Here is a 19,636-nt window from a genome sequence, read left to right as displayed (position 1 = left end):
TTAAACATCGAGAGATTATCTATTGATATTTTGTTTTATAACTCCTGCGCATCCTAACGTCCCTCTCTGCTGGTTTATAGTACTTTCCGCGATGGAAAGTAATGATTGGAAAGTTGAGAATGTTAACCATTGGGGCCTCGCGTTCTAGACATCTGCATCGTTCAGTTACTCATGATGGGAATAGAAAGTAGTATAAAATGTTTTACCTGTAGTAGGAAAGACGGGGCTTATGAGTATAGCAACGTCTCCAGGCCTTCTGGGATAGGAAGCATCGATGAAAATATAGCCACCTGAAATAGAGCAACAGATTAGTGTATGCCATGGTGCGCTGTTTATACGTGCGAAAGAGTTGGATATGCTCAGCTGTGCAAGGTTTCGCAATATCTATAAGGGTAAAGTACACAAATTTACGTTTTCTACGAGACACATTGCAAGCACTGCATGTATTAAGTGGTTCTTAGAAAGGTGGTATCAAATACAGGATGAACTAACATACAGTCATGTGCAAAAGTTAAAGAAAGTTACATATTTTTAGATTGCTATTATTATTGTTATTATTGTATAATAATAAGGTTTTAGGAGCATGAGCAACTAGGGCCATATCGCTTCGTGTATATTGTCTGTAAATTGCGTGTGTCTGTGGTCGATTTTCTGTTTGTTGGACGAAAAACTCAAGTTTCCGGGAGAAAAACCATTCCCGACTAACTCAGCCATCTTGTGAAAAAGACCCAAAAAAATACTACCCGTCATCGACGGGATTCGAACTCAGGTGTTTTCCATCCGGCGTGTGGAGGACAGCGATCTTACCAACTGTGCTACCCACGAGGGCACATATTCTTATAAATATCTGATCATCCTGTCGACATTTCAATAAAACTATGCAGACAGCATGAAAAAAAAAAAAAAAAGCCTCATTTCGAATCCCGTATAGCTTGAAGGGATATCTGTGTATTGGCCGGGTTAGTCAGTCTGATTATAAATTTTCATGGTTTTATACGTTTTTCATCCAGTAAAATAAAGTTATCGACTCATGAATGTCATATAAAATTAAAAGGAATGGCGACGATCACACCTCACTCCTTTACACCGATCCCTCATGCTGCCAACAATTACTCAGCGAATCAGTCGCCAATAAATCCTATTGCTTCTTTGAGGGTAGAATTTAATTCATACAAGTTCTTGGGGAGAGTGGATCCTTGCAATTTGCCTCCGAAAATCATCTTAAACATGTTCTATAGGTTCAGATCTGAGGATCTGGCAGGCGGGTCTATTCTCTGGATCTTTTCGGTTTTCATAAATTCATCAACCAACTGAATTCTGTGGAGATGCACATCATCGTTCATAAAAAGGAAATGAGGTGCAACTATATCCCGGAATAGCTTCAAATATGGCGCCAAAATTGAAGCAGTTTCCGCACTCGAACACATGGAAGGGCATGCAGCCATTAATGGTGATGCCTTCCCACACATTTATTCCTCGTCCACTAAAATTGTCTTTTCACTATAAATTAGGGGGCTGATATCGTGCACGATGTTCTCTACAGATAAAAATAAGGCCGTCGAGAATTTCAGAATGGATCTTGACTGATCAGAAAACAGATGTCGACTCAACTGTTCACTGTCCCAATCGTGGTGCTCAATTCCACGATGAGCGAGTCCCTTGCGGAATATGTTAGAGGAACACAGATTCCTGGTTTCCTAGCATAGAATCTCCTTTCTCCTTCATTTAATTCTACCAGACCCTGTATACCTTCATACAGTATGAGCAGAGGCTGATGAGAGCTCCAGTGCAAACTTGATGTGCATATATTTTTCTTATTTTGCGTACAGCTGTTAATGATAGATATTGATCTCCTTTCTATGTTGTTGCCTGCGGGAGGACTTCATCTTTTCTGCAATTACACGTTCCTGTCTGCTTGAATTCGAGCAGGTAGCACAGTGGTTATAATCACCACATACTGGTGAGTAAAGGCTAAAGTTCGAATTATGTCCATGACGCCAAGAAACTCTTGTTTTTCGTCCAGCAAACAGGCAAACCGAGCAGAGCACACACGCAATTTCAAATAGCGTAAAAAAGTTCCTTAACTTTCCATAGCCTAGGTTTCCTAAGAAAGACATTCAGAAAAAAATATTATAAGCAACGCTTATGGCACGGATGAGGAATAAATAACAGACAGATTATTCAGTAGATCTCACGTTTGAATTCAACTCACCTGACTGTCCGGCTTTTCCTCTGCCGAAGTCACGTGGTGGTCCCGTCAGGAAACTTTGACTTCCCCGTCCACGTTCCCAACTTAGATCATCGTCGTCTGCATTCTTCCAGCCACAGAATCCTCCTTCAAAGTTACAGTGACCTGGAAGTGACAGAAAGAAATATAAGCACAGAAGGAGAAACTAGAGATAAAACTACAGAAAGACAATAAATATGAGAGAGAGAGAGAGAGAGAGAGAGAGAGAGAGAGAGAGAGAGAGAGATTAAATCAACGATGAGCAAACTTTAAAAATGGTTAATGAAAGATATATACGTTATCTTTGGATATTGTCAAGGTATCATTGCCATAGAAACTTGCTGATGATCAAAGGCCAACCATCCTGCATGCTATATGACAAATTTGCAAATGTTCAGTGGCGCGTCTTAGAACTGGCACATTCTCTTTTCATAATCCATAATCCCTAGCCTGTTGATACTCCATATTGTTCTAATCTAATGGCTCACTGATGCAGTGCAATCTATAAGCTCTCCCGAGTAGGGCACTCTATAAGCTACTATTATTATAATATACTGTACTACTAATGGCATAGCTAATGAAGGACCTCCAAGTCCGACGCTAACCATTGTCTATTGTACGTTAAACCTACTCTAAGTTGTACTAATATTACAATAGTGAATGTAAATTTGAAGGCAGGCTAATAACCTGTATGATCAGTGTCTCATAAACTAAATTTCAAAACACTTTATTAACAAAACTGTTGGGACACGAAGAAGAAAGTAAGACAGTAATAGTTTAGAAATTGTATTTTAATATGGGTTATAGCCTCCTTTAACCTTTAAAGAACCACCTAACCACCTATTTTCTACCAATTTATGTTCATGTTGGCCGAAACATCTCTACAGGGTGTCTCAAAAATATTGGTACAAACGTTTAGGGGAGGTAGGTAACATCTAAAGGAATGCGAATCGCATAGGAACCCATAACCGGAAACGTCACGGGAAAGTAGTAGCAGAGGCACAAGAAGCAGAAATGACACAAGACAGTAATTAGTGGCAAACATTTATTTGACATAATATTAACAATGGAGTACGAGATGGATGCATTTCATGATGTTACAACAGATGCTCGAACGTTCCACCATGAGACGCGATGCATGCGTGACACCGACGCAGCATGGATTAGAGGACACGGTCGAACACACCTGGAGTTTCTTTGATAGTAGCAGCAGCGCAGACGAGTCTCGCCACGAGATCCAGTTCCATCTCCACAGGCGATTCATACACGATAGATTTGAGGGACCCCCACAGAAAGAAATCAAGGCTCGATAAATCAGGTGAGCGTGGGGGCCAGGCAACGGGTGTAACAAGGCCAATCCATCGACGCCCAAAACGCCTGTTCAAATGGTCACGAACACATCTTCCATAATGGGCAGGCACCCCGTCATGTTGAAACCACATGTTGCGTCTCACATTTGCTGGAACATCGTCAAGTAACCCTGGTAGAACTTGTTCAAGAATGATCCGATATTTAGCGGAGTTCATGCGGGATGGTAACAGGTATGGGCCGACTAAGCCGTCACCTACCATAACTGCCCACACATTTATTGCGAAGCGATGTTGTGAAGCATGGGGGCGCACACCGTGTGGGTTGTCGTGAGCCCGCACATGAGCATTGTGCTGATTGAATAAGCCTTCCCGAGTGGAATAAGCCTCATCCGTGAACAAAACATAGGCTTGAAAATTCAAGTCTTGAACACTTTCTTGGAGAAACCACTGCGCAAAAGCCACACGTGTAGGATGATCTTGGGGGAGCAGTAACTGAAACTTTTGGAGATGAAACGGGTGTAAGGAGTCATCATGCCAGACACACTGTACATGCAACGAGACACTCCTAAGGCAGAGGCAACGGCACGTGTGCTGGTAGTAGGATTATTCTGGACGGCATTCAACACACTTCTTGCATGGCGGGAGTTCGCGTTGAACGTGGTCTGCCCGCACTACTCCTGTTACTTCTAAATGACCCATAATCGCACAAATTTTGATGCACACGCGCAAACAAACGGTGGTCCGGTACATGTCTCTCTGGGAAGCGTTCTCCATAAATTCGTTGAGCGGCTCGTCCATTGCCCTCTGCTAATCCATACACTAGGTGCATGTCTGCCAGCTCACAGTTCGTATATCGACGCATGCTCTTCGTGCGGCGACTACTGCTTGAATGAGTAAACCAGAAATTTTCCCTCCTGCGAACTGATGAACAGCACCGTATACCGACTTACGGTGACGTTTCCGGTTATGGGTTCCTATGCGATTCACATTCCTTTATATGTTACCTACCTCCCTTAAACGTTTGTACCAATATTTTTGAGACACCTGTATACCTCCAGAAGGATAGGTTTTAATTGAACAAGTGATAGTCCCCATGGCCCAACAAATACAAGACTTCGTATTTTTTTTTAAATTTAAATTAATCGGAAGTGAACACTTCTATACATGGCGGTATACGCCAGGAGTAAAAAAAAAAAAAAAAACATCATAAAAAAAAAAAAAAAAAAAAAACACAACAACACACATATTGCGTTTTCAGTGAACTTATAGTAAAGAGTACAGTAATGTGAAATTATCGGTAAAGAAAAAAAAAAATAACGGTTTACCAACATTTGGATCACATCAGTAGCCCAGCGAGAATGACAATGTTTTGATTATATGGGACTGCCAAGGAGTCCATCCCAAGGAAATGTGAAGAATGCTCCTGGAGACGTAAGAGGCTTTTCCAGAATGCAGATTAGCCACCGCAGATCCGATACTCGATGCCAAGGATAGTTCTAAGCTTTGACTATGCTGCAGACGCCCAAAAGACCAAGCTAATCACTCAATACTTTACCATGTATTGCGTCAATAGATTGGGACGACAGACACCAGTATTTTCTGTTTAGTTCTCCATAGAACAACCAATATTTTTTTTCTGGAACTGGTAAAGGGGTTGGGTGAAGATAAAGCTGATAATCCCAAAATCTTAATGACGCCGGATGGTACTGATGGAGTGACTCTCTAGGAGGATTAGGCCTCATGTCTTTTCCACTCGGTGTGGGGAAGATGGTGATCCTACCAACTTTGATACTCACGAAAGCAATTCATTTTGCGTGGTATATCTATCATAAATGACACCAATACCTCTGTAGCTTCATATATACTTCTTTGTTACCACAGTACCCTGTACAATATTTAATATTTGTATAACCACCAATTTGCATAAAATGTGCTTATCGGTTAGTGTCCCATTACTTTTGGTAATACAGTATAGATAAATTTCAAATCGATGGAGATTCAAGATCTTGATACAAGTCGCTTCCTGATACTTTGATGCTATTTGGATATGAATCCTCTGGCCAATCAATGGCCATGGCTGGATACAGCTGCGTGTACTATGTTATCAAAAATATTGGAGCACCAAGCAATTCTCCAGTTTATTAGAGACAGGATTTTCACCAGCTCGTACCCAGATTTGGGCTTCCTGGAACTTACTGGAACTGCTGGCATCCACTGGTTACACTTTTGCCAGTGGATGCGGTATTCTTTGTGGTCTTCACCACCGTAAGTAATTACAGTTGGAGACTGTTGTACTCATACGACTTGCACTTCTTCCTATGGGTGTTGGTAATAATACATTTAGTCTAATACGTGTATAGCCAGGCCTGCCTCCTCGCGGCTTGGACGGGTACTGGGAAGCAGCCTTCCTGGTGATCGCTGCTTCCTGGTAGCTAAGTGGCCAGAATCAACTAAACGGCAGAACAACATACACACACTACGCAAACATAGCAGCACACTCATTTCTGGCCATTGTGCAGAGTTTTGTATATTATCACACAGAACCATGGCGGAGATGACCTAACGTTTAGGGGCCGCCTTACATAAGGCACAACACTTGTATATACATGGAAGGCCCATCTTTAGCCTTTAATACAGCAGATAGCCCTCTACAACATCAGTGATGTCGATATTTTATGTGATTATCCAGCAAAATATACTAAGTTATCAAAAATACTGGGACACCAGTATTTTTGATAACACAGTATGTTTTGTGTGCATTCTTCATTCTTTCCATTATTCTAACAGGCCCTCGTTTGCTGCCTATTCATTGTTGTTTACTACTAGTTTTCTTATGAAGGATTTTCCTTAATCCAATTCAGTGTTGCGACAATTGAATACTTTTCCAAATGAAATTTTCAATAGCCTTGCGCTTACAATCATGCGTACGTTTGTAATAAATGAACGTCATTAAAAAGAACGCATTTAATTTCTGCAACTTAAATTACCTTGCATTTTCCCAAGGCGTCAGAACAATAAATATATTAACTAGAACAAAATACGCGTCTTACCATTGTATCCCGGAGCATTAAAACAATAAAACTAATTTCGATCAGTTACCTGGATATCTCTCAAGGGTGCCTTCTTACATTTAAGAGATTGCCATTATACCAACGACAATCATTTGATCACTGATTAAGGAAAGAGCCATTATATAAAGGATCCAGAAAGTAAAAGTCTGTAAAATGCTTTACAGAACTGTAAGACAAAAACCATTTCTAAGACTCGTGAAATTTTCAAGTAGAAATTGTTCTTTAAATCTTGGTTTATCTTTGGTACTATTGGATAACAATCCACGCGTGCGCAATTTGGCTTTCGACTGTAAATTCGCAAAAGTCGCCATGGTTACAGAAAAAGCCAACATCCAAAAATCATATTTACATTTTTAAGAGGAGTTTTCTTAAGGGAAAAAAGACATTTGTATGAAGGGATCATTTCTTAAATTAGAATGAATGCAAACAGAAAGGAAATCGTGTTGCAAACTTCTCCGTGTCATCAGAACGTCTGTAAGCGAGCATAAAAACAAAAAGTCATTCGTATACTCATTTGATTATTCATTCTCCCAGCAGATGGATATTTTCAGAAGTCTGAATAACTGGAAATGCGCGTGTGGTGTCCCGTGTCATTACGATCTACACAACGGATTCGTTTAAGGAACAGACAAATACGAAAACATCACACGATGGCATCATGGCCAATAGCGGCGAAAGCCAGCCACATTCACCACACGTTTTGTTATTTTTATTTTATTATTATTTTTTAGACCTTGCCACGAGGAGATTGTCAGAAGAATGCAAACGCATATTTGCTATCGATCCCTATAAACGAAAGAGAATCGCAATTTCCGGGCTCGGCTTTCCTTTGTTGCATTTCATCTTGTAAAAACTTGGCATTCTTGGTGCGGAGAAGAGCTAATGCAGAAGTTGTACAGCGTGCAAATGAGGATGACAATGCCCTCGCGTAATGTCAAGCACCCCATTGACAAACTCGCAAGGTTTTACAATATTATTAAAATCGTTCCGAACGGTTTCTTTATCTTTTATGGAATGTTTCGCAGTTTTCTAGATTCTACTCCAAGGAAATAAACTCAAGAAAAACAGAAAGACTGCCCTTCTTGTTTTATTTTTAAAAAGTTAACCAGCGGTCGAAAAAAGAATTTCTTATGGTAGAGTTTTATTTTATGATGATGGTTAAAAACTGTAGAGGTTAAACACGATAATCGTAGTTTGCAATCAACTGAGAATGTTGTTGTTGGGCTTTTTAAGGAGCGTTCTGAGGTCAATTTTCTGTTGAATGACGAAAAACCAGAGTTTCCGGGAGAAAAAAGTTCTTTTTGAAAAACCCACGCTGCCCTCGCCTGACGAACTCGGCCACGTTGCGAAAAATACCCATAAAAATTCCTCCTGTCATGGAGGGGATTTGAACTTAGTTCTTTTCCACCGGGTGTAGCAGTACAGCGATTTTAACGACTGCGCTACCCACGAGCGCCCTGAGAATGGATGTTAAACTCACAGTAACAGTAATCTTTAAGTGGTAGCTGAAATCTTGTAATAAAAGATATTCTAAATCTAACTTTATAACACTGATGTAATAATATATGACATCACAATAGAAATTGGAACATCATGAATAATGCAAATGAAACGTCATGAATATACCTACCATTGCTTCTACATGAACTTTTAGGTTATGACAGTCAGTTTATGTTCAAAAATGCAATCCAGCTTCGTTGTATGTTCCACTGGCCCCAACCGGTATTATTAATTACATAAGCAACAGTAGAATATAGATTGCAGTTGGAAAGCGTGTTTGAGCATTTTTGGAGAACTGATTCGCCTTAGAAAACTCTATTATAATTTTCTGGTTATTTACATGCAACATTTCTCTACTGTTCTGAAAGTACGGACCGATGTTTCTGGCAGATCTTTGCCATAAGACGAAAACAACCCTAACACGAGCTCTCCCACAACACCACCCTCGTCAACAGAATAGGATGCACTTGGGATCTATTATTTTGTGCAACTTCCTGCATACATCCATGCATCCATCAGAGATGAACAATTTGAACCGTGATTCGTCTGACCACGTTACATATTCCAGTGCTTTTAACAAATGCTGTTGTTCCCAACACCACTGTCAAAGGATTCGTCCGTTCCGCTTACACACAAGAAACCTGCAGATTGCCATGTAGCTGCGTATACCCATTGTCTCAAGCTCATTGTATACTATTATGTGCTGTTGGACACGAATTCCTGCCGTTCGATGTGTAAGGTTTTCGTAATTGCCTTCTGATTTTTGGACATATGGCGAACCGAACTTCTGTGGTTCCTGTATTGGAGTGTCTTCTTCCAGCCGGACCTGTTCTTTTTCTTTGTTGGTTTTTGTCCAAAAGTTTGATTGAAGGCCCTAGACAACGTTTGCGTCGATATATGAATGAACTCCGCTACTATTCGTAGCAATGTTTTGCACAGAATATGTGATCTTGTTTCTTATGAGGTCGCCTGCCTTTCCCACAGTGCGGCTTTAATGATTCCATTGAGGCAGGCACCGAAGCTCTTCTTACAGGTCTGTCATACTACTTCACTAAGCACATAACTAGCTGTTCATTTGCCTACTATAACGAAAGGACTCTAATTTTTTATGGCTACTTATCATTCGTGGGAAAAGAATCATTCAAAGGTAAAGCGAAGCGATGGTGAAATCTGTGAACCTTTCGATTTAGAAATAAAGAAACTTTGGTTTTACAGCGTAAAGAATGAGCTTTCATAATATCAGAAATTTAGTTCATATAATCGCATTTTGCGTTGTCCACTACAGTGTCACTGAGATTCATGTCAATCTTCGAATATTATCTTCGAACATCGTTCTATGTTGCTTCGAAACTTCGAAGCAACACAGGAGGAGTGAATTAAGCTACATTACGTCTGACTACGCAGGCTCAACCTGGTTATGGTCGCCAAAGCTGACGCCGTCTCAATGATCAATCCATTCCAACCAAACTAATGTCGATCAAGCAAAAAAGAAGGGTCACTGAGTTCCTTCTTCTTCTTCTTGCAGATAAAGATCATTGTAGAACTAGATCGCAAAGTTAGCTCGGTCTTCTCTGTGACTTTGTTCTTCTGGTGGTTGGGTTAATCATGAGGTTGCTGAGCACAGTCCCTACGAGTTCTACAATGAGGTGTAATTTATGGAACGTAAAACATGGATCGGCGCTCATAAAGCACCATTGGTGAACACGATTTTGCTCGGTTAGAGTCGACACATATCTTCTCATTGCCATTCATCACTGCACAGTTAATTTCGATGTTCCTCTGTTGACTTCTCGTACACAGAAATTGTCGATATTACTCGTATATCTATTGCATGAATATTGGGACATACGCTAATTATTTGAAGCGCTGTAGTTAAGCTTGGTTAGTTGTTTTTGAAAAACCATTGTTTTCAGGAGAAAAGAACCATGCTCTTATCCTGAGACCGACAAACTCGGCCGCATCGCGAAAAAGACACAAAAAAACCTCACGTCATTGAACGGTTTCGAACTTGGGTCTTTTCCATCCAGTGTGGGAAGGGTGGTGATTATCCAGACTGTGCTACCCACGAGGGATGGCCTAATTAAGAGAAATGTGTAATGAGTATTTTGTTCTACCCAAGGAATTCTGCTCTTCGGATATAATAATCAAAGTAGTGAAGAGAAAATGTATCTTTTTTCTTGTAGCGTAAATTAACCACACCACCAAATAGTATAGAGAAACATATTTTTTGAGTCGAAGACGTTTCGCAAACTGAAATATTTTAATTTCTTTTGTGTTCAATTAGAGCGAGCTGTCATTACCAAGAAACAAAGTAATTATCCCTTGTGTGATAATTAAAGCGGTTTATTAAAATCGCATGTTTGTAAGGGAGATGCACTCCCATCTTCTATTCTTAGTGTAAGTCATTATCTAAGTTGCTTTGCAAGTGCTGATCATGTATTGTATTCTTTTATTTCTATTTCCTTCAAAAAAAGGTGATTAAGAGGTTACAGAAGTGGAAGAAGATTTTCTAAAAAAGAAATAAGACCTTCATATTAAAATATTCGTTTTTCAGAGTTAAAAAGGATTAATATCGGAGGAAAAAAACTTTGATGAGTATGCTAAATCTGTACGCAACACATTCAAAGATAATCTAATGCAAAAAAGTCAAGTTTAACTTTTTTTTTTGAAGTCCAAGGTAACTCACGTTATGTGGCTTAAGTATATGGTATCAGTAAATCGCGTTTTCTAGGTAGTCGTTGTTATAGTAGGGTTTTAGGAGCATTAGCGGCTAGGGCCATATTGCTCCATGTATAACTGTCTGTAAATTGAATGTGTTCTGAGGTCGATTTTCTGTTTGATGGACGAAAAACTCGAGTTTCAGGTAGAAAAAACCAAGCTACCCTCGTCTTAGACCGACTAACTCAGCCACATTGTGAAAAAATTAAAATTACTCACGTCATCGATGAGACTTGAACTGAGGTCTCTTCCACCGGGTATTGAGAGGACGGCGGTTCTAACAGCTGTGTGCTACCATGAGGGGTTTCTAGGTAGATTTAGCTATATTTATTTACAAAATTATAGCCCTCGCGGTTGCACAGTTGGTAGAATCGCCGTCCTTCACACACTAGGCGGAAAAGACCAGAGATTTCATCTCGTCAATGCAATGGCAGGAGGAATTTATGGGGATTTTTCACAACGTGGCTAGCTTAGTCAGTCTCAGGGGAGAGTAGGCATGGTTTTTCCCTCGAGGAAACTCCAGTTTTCCATCCAGAAAAATAGAAAATCGACCACAGAACACACGCAATTTACAGATATATTATATACGGTGCAATATGGTCTAAACCCGCCTAAACCCTAATACAACCAACCAAGCTTTATATCGCATGGCAGTAACACGTAGTGCTATCCTTCTCATCCAAACCAAGTTGAGTCAGTACTGTAATCAATTTTTCATGTTGAATTCGATCAAGTGTGTCCTCGTGGTCAGCACAGTGGTTATGATCTCTGTCCTTCCTCATCACCTGAATTTGAATCCGATCCCGATGGATGAAGTTTTTATTCGCTTTTTTTTCAGTGTGGCCGAGTTAGCCGGTCTCGGGTGAAGGTTGCATGGTTTCATCTCCTGAAAATTTGAAATTTTCTTCCATGAAACGAACAAATCAACCAAAGAACACACTCCATTACAGACACAAAATACAACTTTTTAAACTGCTTTAGAGCTTAATATACACACGCACACACTCGATTAAAACTTAACATAGTAAAAGAAGGATGGACATCTCACTGCATTTCAGAAGTACAAAAGTTGATCAAAGCCAATTTTTCTGGTATTACCGTACTAATACTTTTAAATATTCCGAACTAATATTACCTTCGCCAGTTGCTTTTTGGTTTTCATTTGTTTGCTCAACTTCTAAATTTAAAATAAAGGAACCCTTCGTTTCTTTTTGCTTCTACATTTATCTCTGTTCTAGTATAAGGAAACAATGATCCGGAATATTCTTTCCAACTCATTTTCTGCTCATGCAAGTCAATTATGGTTCTACCATAATTACTAGTTACATTTTCAGGGATTTTTTTCCCTTTAAACAACTTGTAATTTCTTTAATTTTCCAATGGAAGTTTCTTTCATTGTGTTTATTCTTCGAGTTTTCCATTTCTTTGCACTTTCAGTCATTTCTCGTATGCTATTCTTATTTCATTTTTATCTCGCTCTTTATCTCACTGCATTTTCTGAAATCATTATTTTTGTACTACCGCCTTCCATCCATTAGTTTTAATAATTCTTTCGTCATCCATGGTTTGTTCTCTTTCCTTTCCAGTTTACCTAATATCTTTTCATTTGTACTTAGAGCATTTATGAATATCCTCCTTTCATATTTCATCCACTGCATAACAAATAAAAAAATTGTTTTCAACAGAAATATGGTGACCCTGCCATTTTTTTAAAGCTTATTTAGGCGCACCCCGTTTTCCAGGAGCCCTCATTTCGTAAGATAATTCATATTTTAATTTTCAGGTACTTAAGTTTTGGCCTATCTGTTCATATTAATTGGACGGCTGACATGATTTCTGCAGTCAGGGTTTTTCAAATCGTGCTGCGCTATTAGACGGATATTTGTATAAAGCAAAAGTCCCAGAAAGATAAATCAGTAGGCGTTACAAGTGTGTGAGTCAACGTTGTTATGTACACTCACTGGTCAAAAAATCAGAAACATTTTTTTCAATATCTGGTAGAGCTACCTTTTGCCGGAATTACAGCCCGTGCAAGTCGTGGCACAAATTCCACTAGGTGTCTGAAGAATCTAGCTCCATATTTGACCTTTCTTCCATCAGGATATTTGCCAGTTGCTGTGTTGTGGCCGGTAGTGAATTTTCTTTTCCAACATGTTCCAGACCTTTGCAACTAGATTCAGATCTCGAGAATTAGGTAGCAAGACAGATGTTGGAAAGCTTGAGAATGTTCCTCGAGCCCTTCAGATACAATTTTTGCATGGTCGATCATCACGAAAGAATCCATCGCAATTCGGATAAAAGTGAAGCATTGCAGGGTACAGTTGGTTCGATACGATAGAAAGATATACATCGGAGGTAACCTGATCTTTTAATGGCATGAGCGGACCTAAATCGTACCAAGAGAACGTACCCTATACCACGATACCACCTGCAGCTGCTTAAATGGTGGGGGGCACTAGACGATACAGTCTGGATGCACGACTTCACGCGGTTCACGCCACACTTTCATTCTACGATTGGTGCAAAAAGTGTAAATTGAAGCTCGTCACGGCATATGATCGTTTTCTACTGTTCAACAGTTGTTTTGGCTTCTGTAGAGTGTGTTTAGTTTCAAACGGCACCAGGGGTTTCCCCCATCTCCGCGTTGTATACATTGTGCGTGTGAAACAGAACACTGTCAATGTCAGAGGTTTAAAGATGTATGGATTTTGTATATGTGTAGTGTCGTCTATCGTCGTTCCTCTGGTCATTTAGCCGCTGGGCCCCAAATGGGACCCAACGTTGTCCACACTTTGCTCTGTGGAGGCCGACCAGGTACATCAGTATTATAGTTATTTACTCTGGCAGGTCCTGCCACCTAATTTCCTGAGATTTCAGTGGCTAGGACCTAAAAAAACAAGGGGGAGGAGAAGAAATAGGGTTAGCCGAGGTAATTAAAAATTGTGTTAATTAAATTTTTGAGTGTGAGGTATGAATCCTAGGGGTAGGTTTGAACGCTAGTCATGAAAATTTATGAGAGAGCAGGGGGAAGACTGAAGGCTGAGGGGAAACAGGCAGAAATATGGGGTCAATAGAGAAGGCGACCCGAAGGTGTCAGTGGGGAAGACCCATGCCCACCAGAGGGAAGGAGGGATCAGCGGGGGGGAGGAGACAAAGAAACCAGCAGTCTTGGCTTTAGGGGCACCACTCCAGTTCAACTTTCAACGTTTTAACAGAAAGACGTATAGGCACACGACTACCAAATCCCAGATTTTTCAACTCCCGCCGCATAGTTGTGTTGAAAATAGATCTTTCTTTGCCTAAATTGAATTTTTCAGTAATTTATTGCACACTGGACCGTCTATTCTGACGCACAATTCATTTTCAATTGCTGCGGTCTCGTTCTTTCGTCTTCCACTCACTGGATACTTTTGAGATAGTTTCTTTCGACCCATCAGTGATTTCTTTTGCTTTCTCAATTGTGGCTCCTACTAAACGTGCTCCAACAATAATTCCTTTTTGAAAATCGGAAAAATCACCGGTCTTCCCCATGATAAATCGACTAAGAGTCCCAGGAAAATATACATTATTTATCTGATACCAAGGAATTTGTGATAATACCATGCAACAACTTATATTTGCATATCGTACGTTTAATTTCTACTGACTCCAATTGTAAAAAGTTTCTAATTTTTTTGGTCATTGAGCGTATTAATAAGCGCGTGCTCTTTTTATAGTTTTAGTATCAATTGCAGTTGAATGTACCATTTTGTTAGACAACAATACAGCAGACAATTATAAAATCTTGATCGAGAATTTATCATATGTCTATCAAAATCTATCGGTTGCAACACGTTTCTAAAAATAAACTTTTCCCATTCTCGTTTAAGACTTTTTTCCAAGATAACCTAGGACACGTTAGCGATGAACACGGTGAACGGTTTCATCAACATATCGCTACCATGAAGAAACTTTACCAAGGAAGGTGGCGGAGCCCAGTATGACAGAAAACTACTGCTGGACATTGATCAGAGAGGGTTCTGATCATTAGAAAAGACGAAAAAGCAAGCTAAAAAAAAATTTGGATTCAGTTCATCAAAATCCATGAGATCCACCATATTTGGGGAGTAAAAAATCAAAAGCTTAAAATTTGTTGCCCAGTGTAATTTACATAAAAATTACACGAATATTTCTATACAATCTGTATACAAGTTTTCCAAAAGATTGGCAAAAAAATTGAAAATAAATCACGCGAGAATAGAAAATAGGTGGTCGAAGATACTTGTGGTTTTTTACAGTAACACTACAAGTTATGAATTTTTTACCAAATCAAAATTTTATTTAGTTTCAAATATCACCGAAGGAGAATTCAAAAAAAGTGAATTCAAGGAAGGTATAAATTACTTTAAAAGGCACGGTGGTCATTAATTTCCATTAATATCAACAAGTTATCTTTATCCCACCAAGCTCTACTGATTAAGCTGCAATACAAGAATTCTGCGCCTGTGACAGCTGCTGTACGAAAGTTTTTCGAAAACACGCATCTGAGGCGGAATCAGACCAGTAATCACCATCAAGATTATCCCAACTAGTTAAGAAATTCGAGGATACAAGAAGTATGACAGTTCATCCACGTAGTTGGAGACCATCAACAGCCACTGCAATTATGCCTGCTAATCAAGACACATCGATGAACTGACCGCATTATCGAAGAATCGAACAGCGAGCGCTCGTGCAGCTTCACGTCAATCAGGCATTCCAAGTACGACAGTGTGGCGAGAAATCTCTAACAGTTACACTGGTATTCTTTATAAAAGCCAGCATGAGCAATATCTGCTATTACAAGATTTACCGAAGTGAGGGGCATTGGTTAAGTGAGCCTTTGCGAACATTGAACAGGAGAACTAGTTACTCAACGTGTTTAGGAGAGACGAAGCTCAAATGGTGCCCATATAGTTGTGGATATCTACAGTTTTCATTTTAATGGGTGGCCATTTTAGTTAGAGGGATGTTGTGCCACTGTTTTGAAAACTTTCAGGGTCACGGACCAGTGCTGCGTCGATCTTTAAAGCCACACCATCCATGAAAGAAACTCAGTCCACACCATAAAATTCATGAAAGATGATGCATCACATTGCACGCCCATGAAACAATTACTCATATCATTTGGACAAGACCGTCTACTTGGAATACACTGTCCATTTAAGGTCTTATGGGTAGCAAAATTTGATACCAGAAATTTTTATTTAGGGACTACCGCAGACCTCGTATATACAGTGGCAATTCCACATCTCTGCTATCGTTAAAAATGTCACACACCGGAAGGTTGAAGAAATTCCAATGGATGTTATTTTCCTCCGTGATCTAGAATGTGGTAGTGGGCACATTTAACACTTCTGTGAATTTGTTATGGATCACGTGATTCACTCATTCACGTCACTATTTGTAGAACTGGCGCATGCCAGTTTGTATAATTAATCGGTTTTAATCAGAAGAGAAAGTAATTTGTCCACATTTATATTTCGCTTGTGTCTTTATACCAATCGTGATACCAAAGTGGATATACACTTAAAGTAAAACCTCGATAATTCGGACTCTCTATAATCCGGATTGTCAAATTATGTATGCTCAATGAGAATTTAATGATACAAATCCTAATTTCTGTCGGAATGTTTTTTTATAAAATTAAAAATTAAATGCGTATGCATATAAAGTATAAAGAACGAAATGGCAAAAAAATAAAGGCCCTTTACTCGATAGAAAATTTCCGATTTCTCCAAAAAAATACGATTCGGGAGGGATCGCCTGTCTCTGTTTAAATTTATAGTTATTAACGTTTGACACATTAATTATAGTTTATTGTTCAAAAAATCGGATTATTCATGCGTTCTATCTGATCTGAATATTTTATATTCAGATTGTTTCCAATATAAACATTTTCATCAAAGTTTCTTTTGCTTCAAAAGATACACACCGATTAATATGCAGTTACACCGCGATTATTATCTTTATTAACTGCATCGCATTCGGGAATCCCCGGCCAGTCCCTTAGTGACATGCACTACTAGGAAGGAGTGCACATGGCCTTGGTAGTTATCTCTTAATTGAAATAATTCCCGAAGGAAACAATTCTTTTAAAGTCCACAATTAGGGAAATGCAAGGTAAAATCACGCACTCACTTAAAAACAAGAAAGTTTCCTCCAGATGTAAACGTAGCTTTACCATTCTCTAAATAATCATTACTAAAGACAATGTGCTCTTTTACCATCGATATGAGAGGTGCACCCACTCAGAATTAAGTAAATGGTAATGAAATTGGGCAAGGTTGAATAATACACGTATCAAAGGGGCTTATCCATAAGCGTAATTGGCAACAGTGGAAATATAAAGGTTTTTTTTAGGAATAAGCCAATATTCATGTTTCAGTTTTATAGTATAAGCTTTGACTGTAAAAAGCTCTGACATTAAATTCCTCATCAGACTTTGTTTTGCAATAAATATTAAAATTTTTCTTTGGATTGGGATAACCGGAGAGATTAACTATAGAAAACAAAAGAGCAATACATTTCTGCGAAAGCAAAACTTCTATCTCGGCAAAAGAAAAAAAGCTAAGAATCCTTAAGAGAATAAATAGAATAGTAAGAGAAGATGAGGCTTTTTTTTGGTTGGTTTTAAACAGACAGCTTCAAGGACGAAGTTATATTAGAGAAATAAAGTACTTCGGCTTAGCTGGAAATGCGTCATTCACGCAAGCAAACGCTATATTCATATTCATATTCACTAGCAGTGATGATAAGAAAAAAATCTTGTAAAGGATGTACACCGAAAGGTAGAAGAAAGTGGATTAAGAGAAGAAAGTAAAAGTAAAATTAAGTGCGCATGAGTTATGAATAATTAAGTGGATCGGAAGAAATAAACAAACACGCCTATGACGTCATGATGAAATTATCTAGAAGCAGCAAGGCCAACCCACCGGCACTTGCTGAGGCTCCATTGCTATTTTGTAAAGAGCTAAGGGATGGTATATAAGAAAATATTTCGTTTTTTTTTTCAGGGTTAAATTCTTTGGGAGTTATTCACGGCAATTTGTTAACAGTAAAAATTGGTGCACTTACCTAAGCAATTTTCCAAATTTTCACTGTCGGTTTTTTCAAACTGTAAGTCATCAATAGCTACGTAACCTCTGTAGGATCGAGCTGAATCAGAATTTTCAGAAGCCAGGGCCTCAAATATTACCTGGATAAGAAGAAAAAATCTGATTTATTTCGCCAGAAATGTGATATTTTTCGTTTCTGAGGACTATTAAATATTGGATTTATTTTTAAACAAATCGAATGCTCATTATGATCAATATCCACATTTTTTTTATATAATATCTGGATATTAATTTGAAATTAAATTTATTCTGTTTTAGAATTTCTGCTGCAATTTTAAAATTACACGTTGGTTATTACTGTATGATCATTTATTATGGCGAATACACGAGAATTCTCTGCTAAGTAAGATACAAACGGCCATAGCGGGAATGCGCACAATAGAAAGTGTCATTTCCTCAAATGGCAGGGAGTAACTACATGCGCTGTAACAGTCAACAAGGAACCGTATCAGCCAGTTGCCTACAAATGTAAGATTATTATAAAATTATATTACAGGATAAGATTAGTATTAGAATATATTATTAAGTATAAGATTATTATATTTTTGTATACATGCAACTTGTTACTAGTACATATATCTACAATGTCCGGGGCCGTTAAAAGCAAGCACGGGAAATGCCCTCCCAGATAACCCGAGCACTAACTTTATAATCTTGCTTCATATACTGTTCACTTTCCTCCAACTATTTTTTTTTTTCCACATTCTGGGTTATTAGTTTATGCGAGGGCAGGAGTGCCTATTGCTATCCTATTTCCTTACCTAATTTCGCCTCCTGTTAACTAAACTGCTGTACCATTTCTTGTGCCCACAAAACGCAACTGGTACCCTAAATGAATACATGTAAGGTATACTACGAAGTTCTGTTTTTGCAGAAGATATAGCTCATTACAGTAACCATATATACCGAAAAATCTCATATATATATATATATAAAGATTAAATGAAAAGAATGTGGAAGAGCATAGAATATAGACTAAAAACTGCGATTAGATCTAAGGAATAAAAGAAAAAATATATAAAAATATGAAAAAATAAGAAAGTACACATCGCTGTATAACTCATAACCTCAATGTCGTCTTCAGGCGTCAACTATTGAAATCATATGAACGATAGCAATGCGCAGGTCTCTGTTTCTGACATGAAATATACGCTCTGTGTACCGTGGTAGTGGTACGGAATGAAATTGGCGGTTAAAGAAATAAACATATATATATGTTAACTAATCTTCAACACGGTACAAAGTGAAGTATAAATTCTTTAATTTTCTGTAATTATTTATGAAATGCTGCTTTTTAAGGTGAATCTGTTTTCGTTAAAATTGGCGTTTTCCTACCACTGTATTGGCAAAATTTCCAACTCACTTTCTACTTCATCGTTTTTTGCAAACTTGAACTGTTCTGTGTAATACAAGTCTCACTTATTTGTTTTTCAGCAGAGAACTGTAGATCCGATTGGAAATCTAGGTACCTGCCCATATTTATTCTTTTATTCTGAAATCTTTGTGTCTTAGTGTCTGGTGTTCATTCTAAACTGATGCCAAGTAAGATGGGCAGTTTTTCATCTGTGTTTTGTTTCTAGTTTAAACTACGGTCAACATGATGACGTCACCCATATATTTTATAAAGAAGGGTATTATTATACGGAATATGATAAAGGTGGTTGAAACACTAAG

General features: G+C 38.6%; 1 protein-coding gene across 1 annotated transcript in view; it reads right to left on the bottom strand.

Annotated features, from left to right (window-relative positions):
* LOC150086678 (MAM and LDL-receptor class A domain-containing protein 1-like) overlaps positions 1-19,636 on the bottom strand; it is a gene marked incomplete at its 5' end in the record, with an annotated part of 129,091 nt that overhangs the window by 97,302 nt on the left and 12,153 nt on the right. The window contains 3 exons of the mRNA XM_090372222.1: positions 207-290; positions 2,213-2,353; positions 17,922-18,042. Of these exons, the coding sequence (XP_090228348.1) occupies positions 207-290; positions 2,213-2,353; positions 17,922-18,042 (346 nt within the window). The remainder of the gene's footprint in view (positions 1-206; positions 291-2,212; positions 2,354-17,921; positions 18,043-19,636) is intronic.

This window comes from Mastigoproctus giganteus, chromosome 4 (genome assembly GCF_048544385.1).
Source record: "Mastigoproctus giganteus isolate SK-2022 chromosome 4, ASM4854438v1, whole genome shotgun sequence".
Classification (NCBI taxonomy): domain Eukaryota; kingdom Metazoa; phylum Arthropoda; class Arachnida; order Uropygi; family Thelyphonidae; genus Mastigoproctus; species Mastigoproctus giganteus.
Note: the sequence above shows the minus strand (reverse complement) of the source record. Positions and strands in the feature narration are given on the sequence as shown.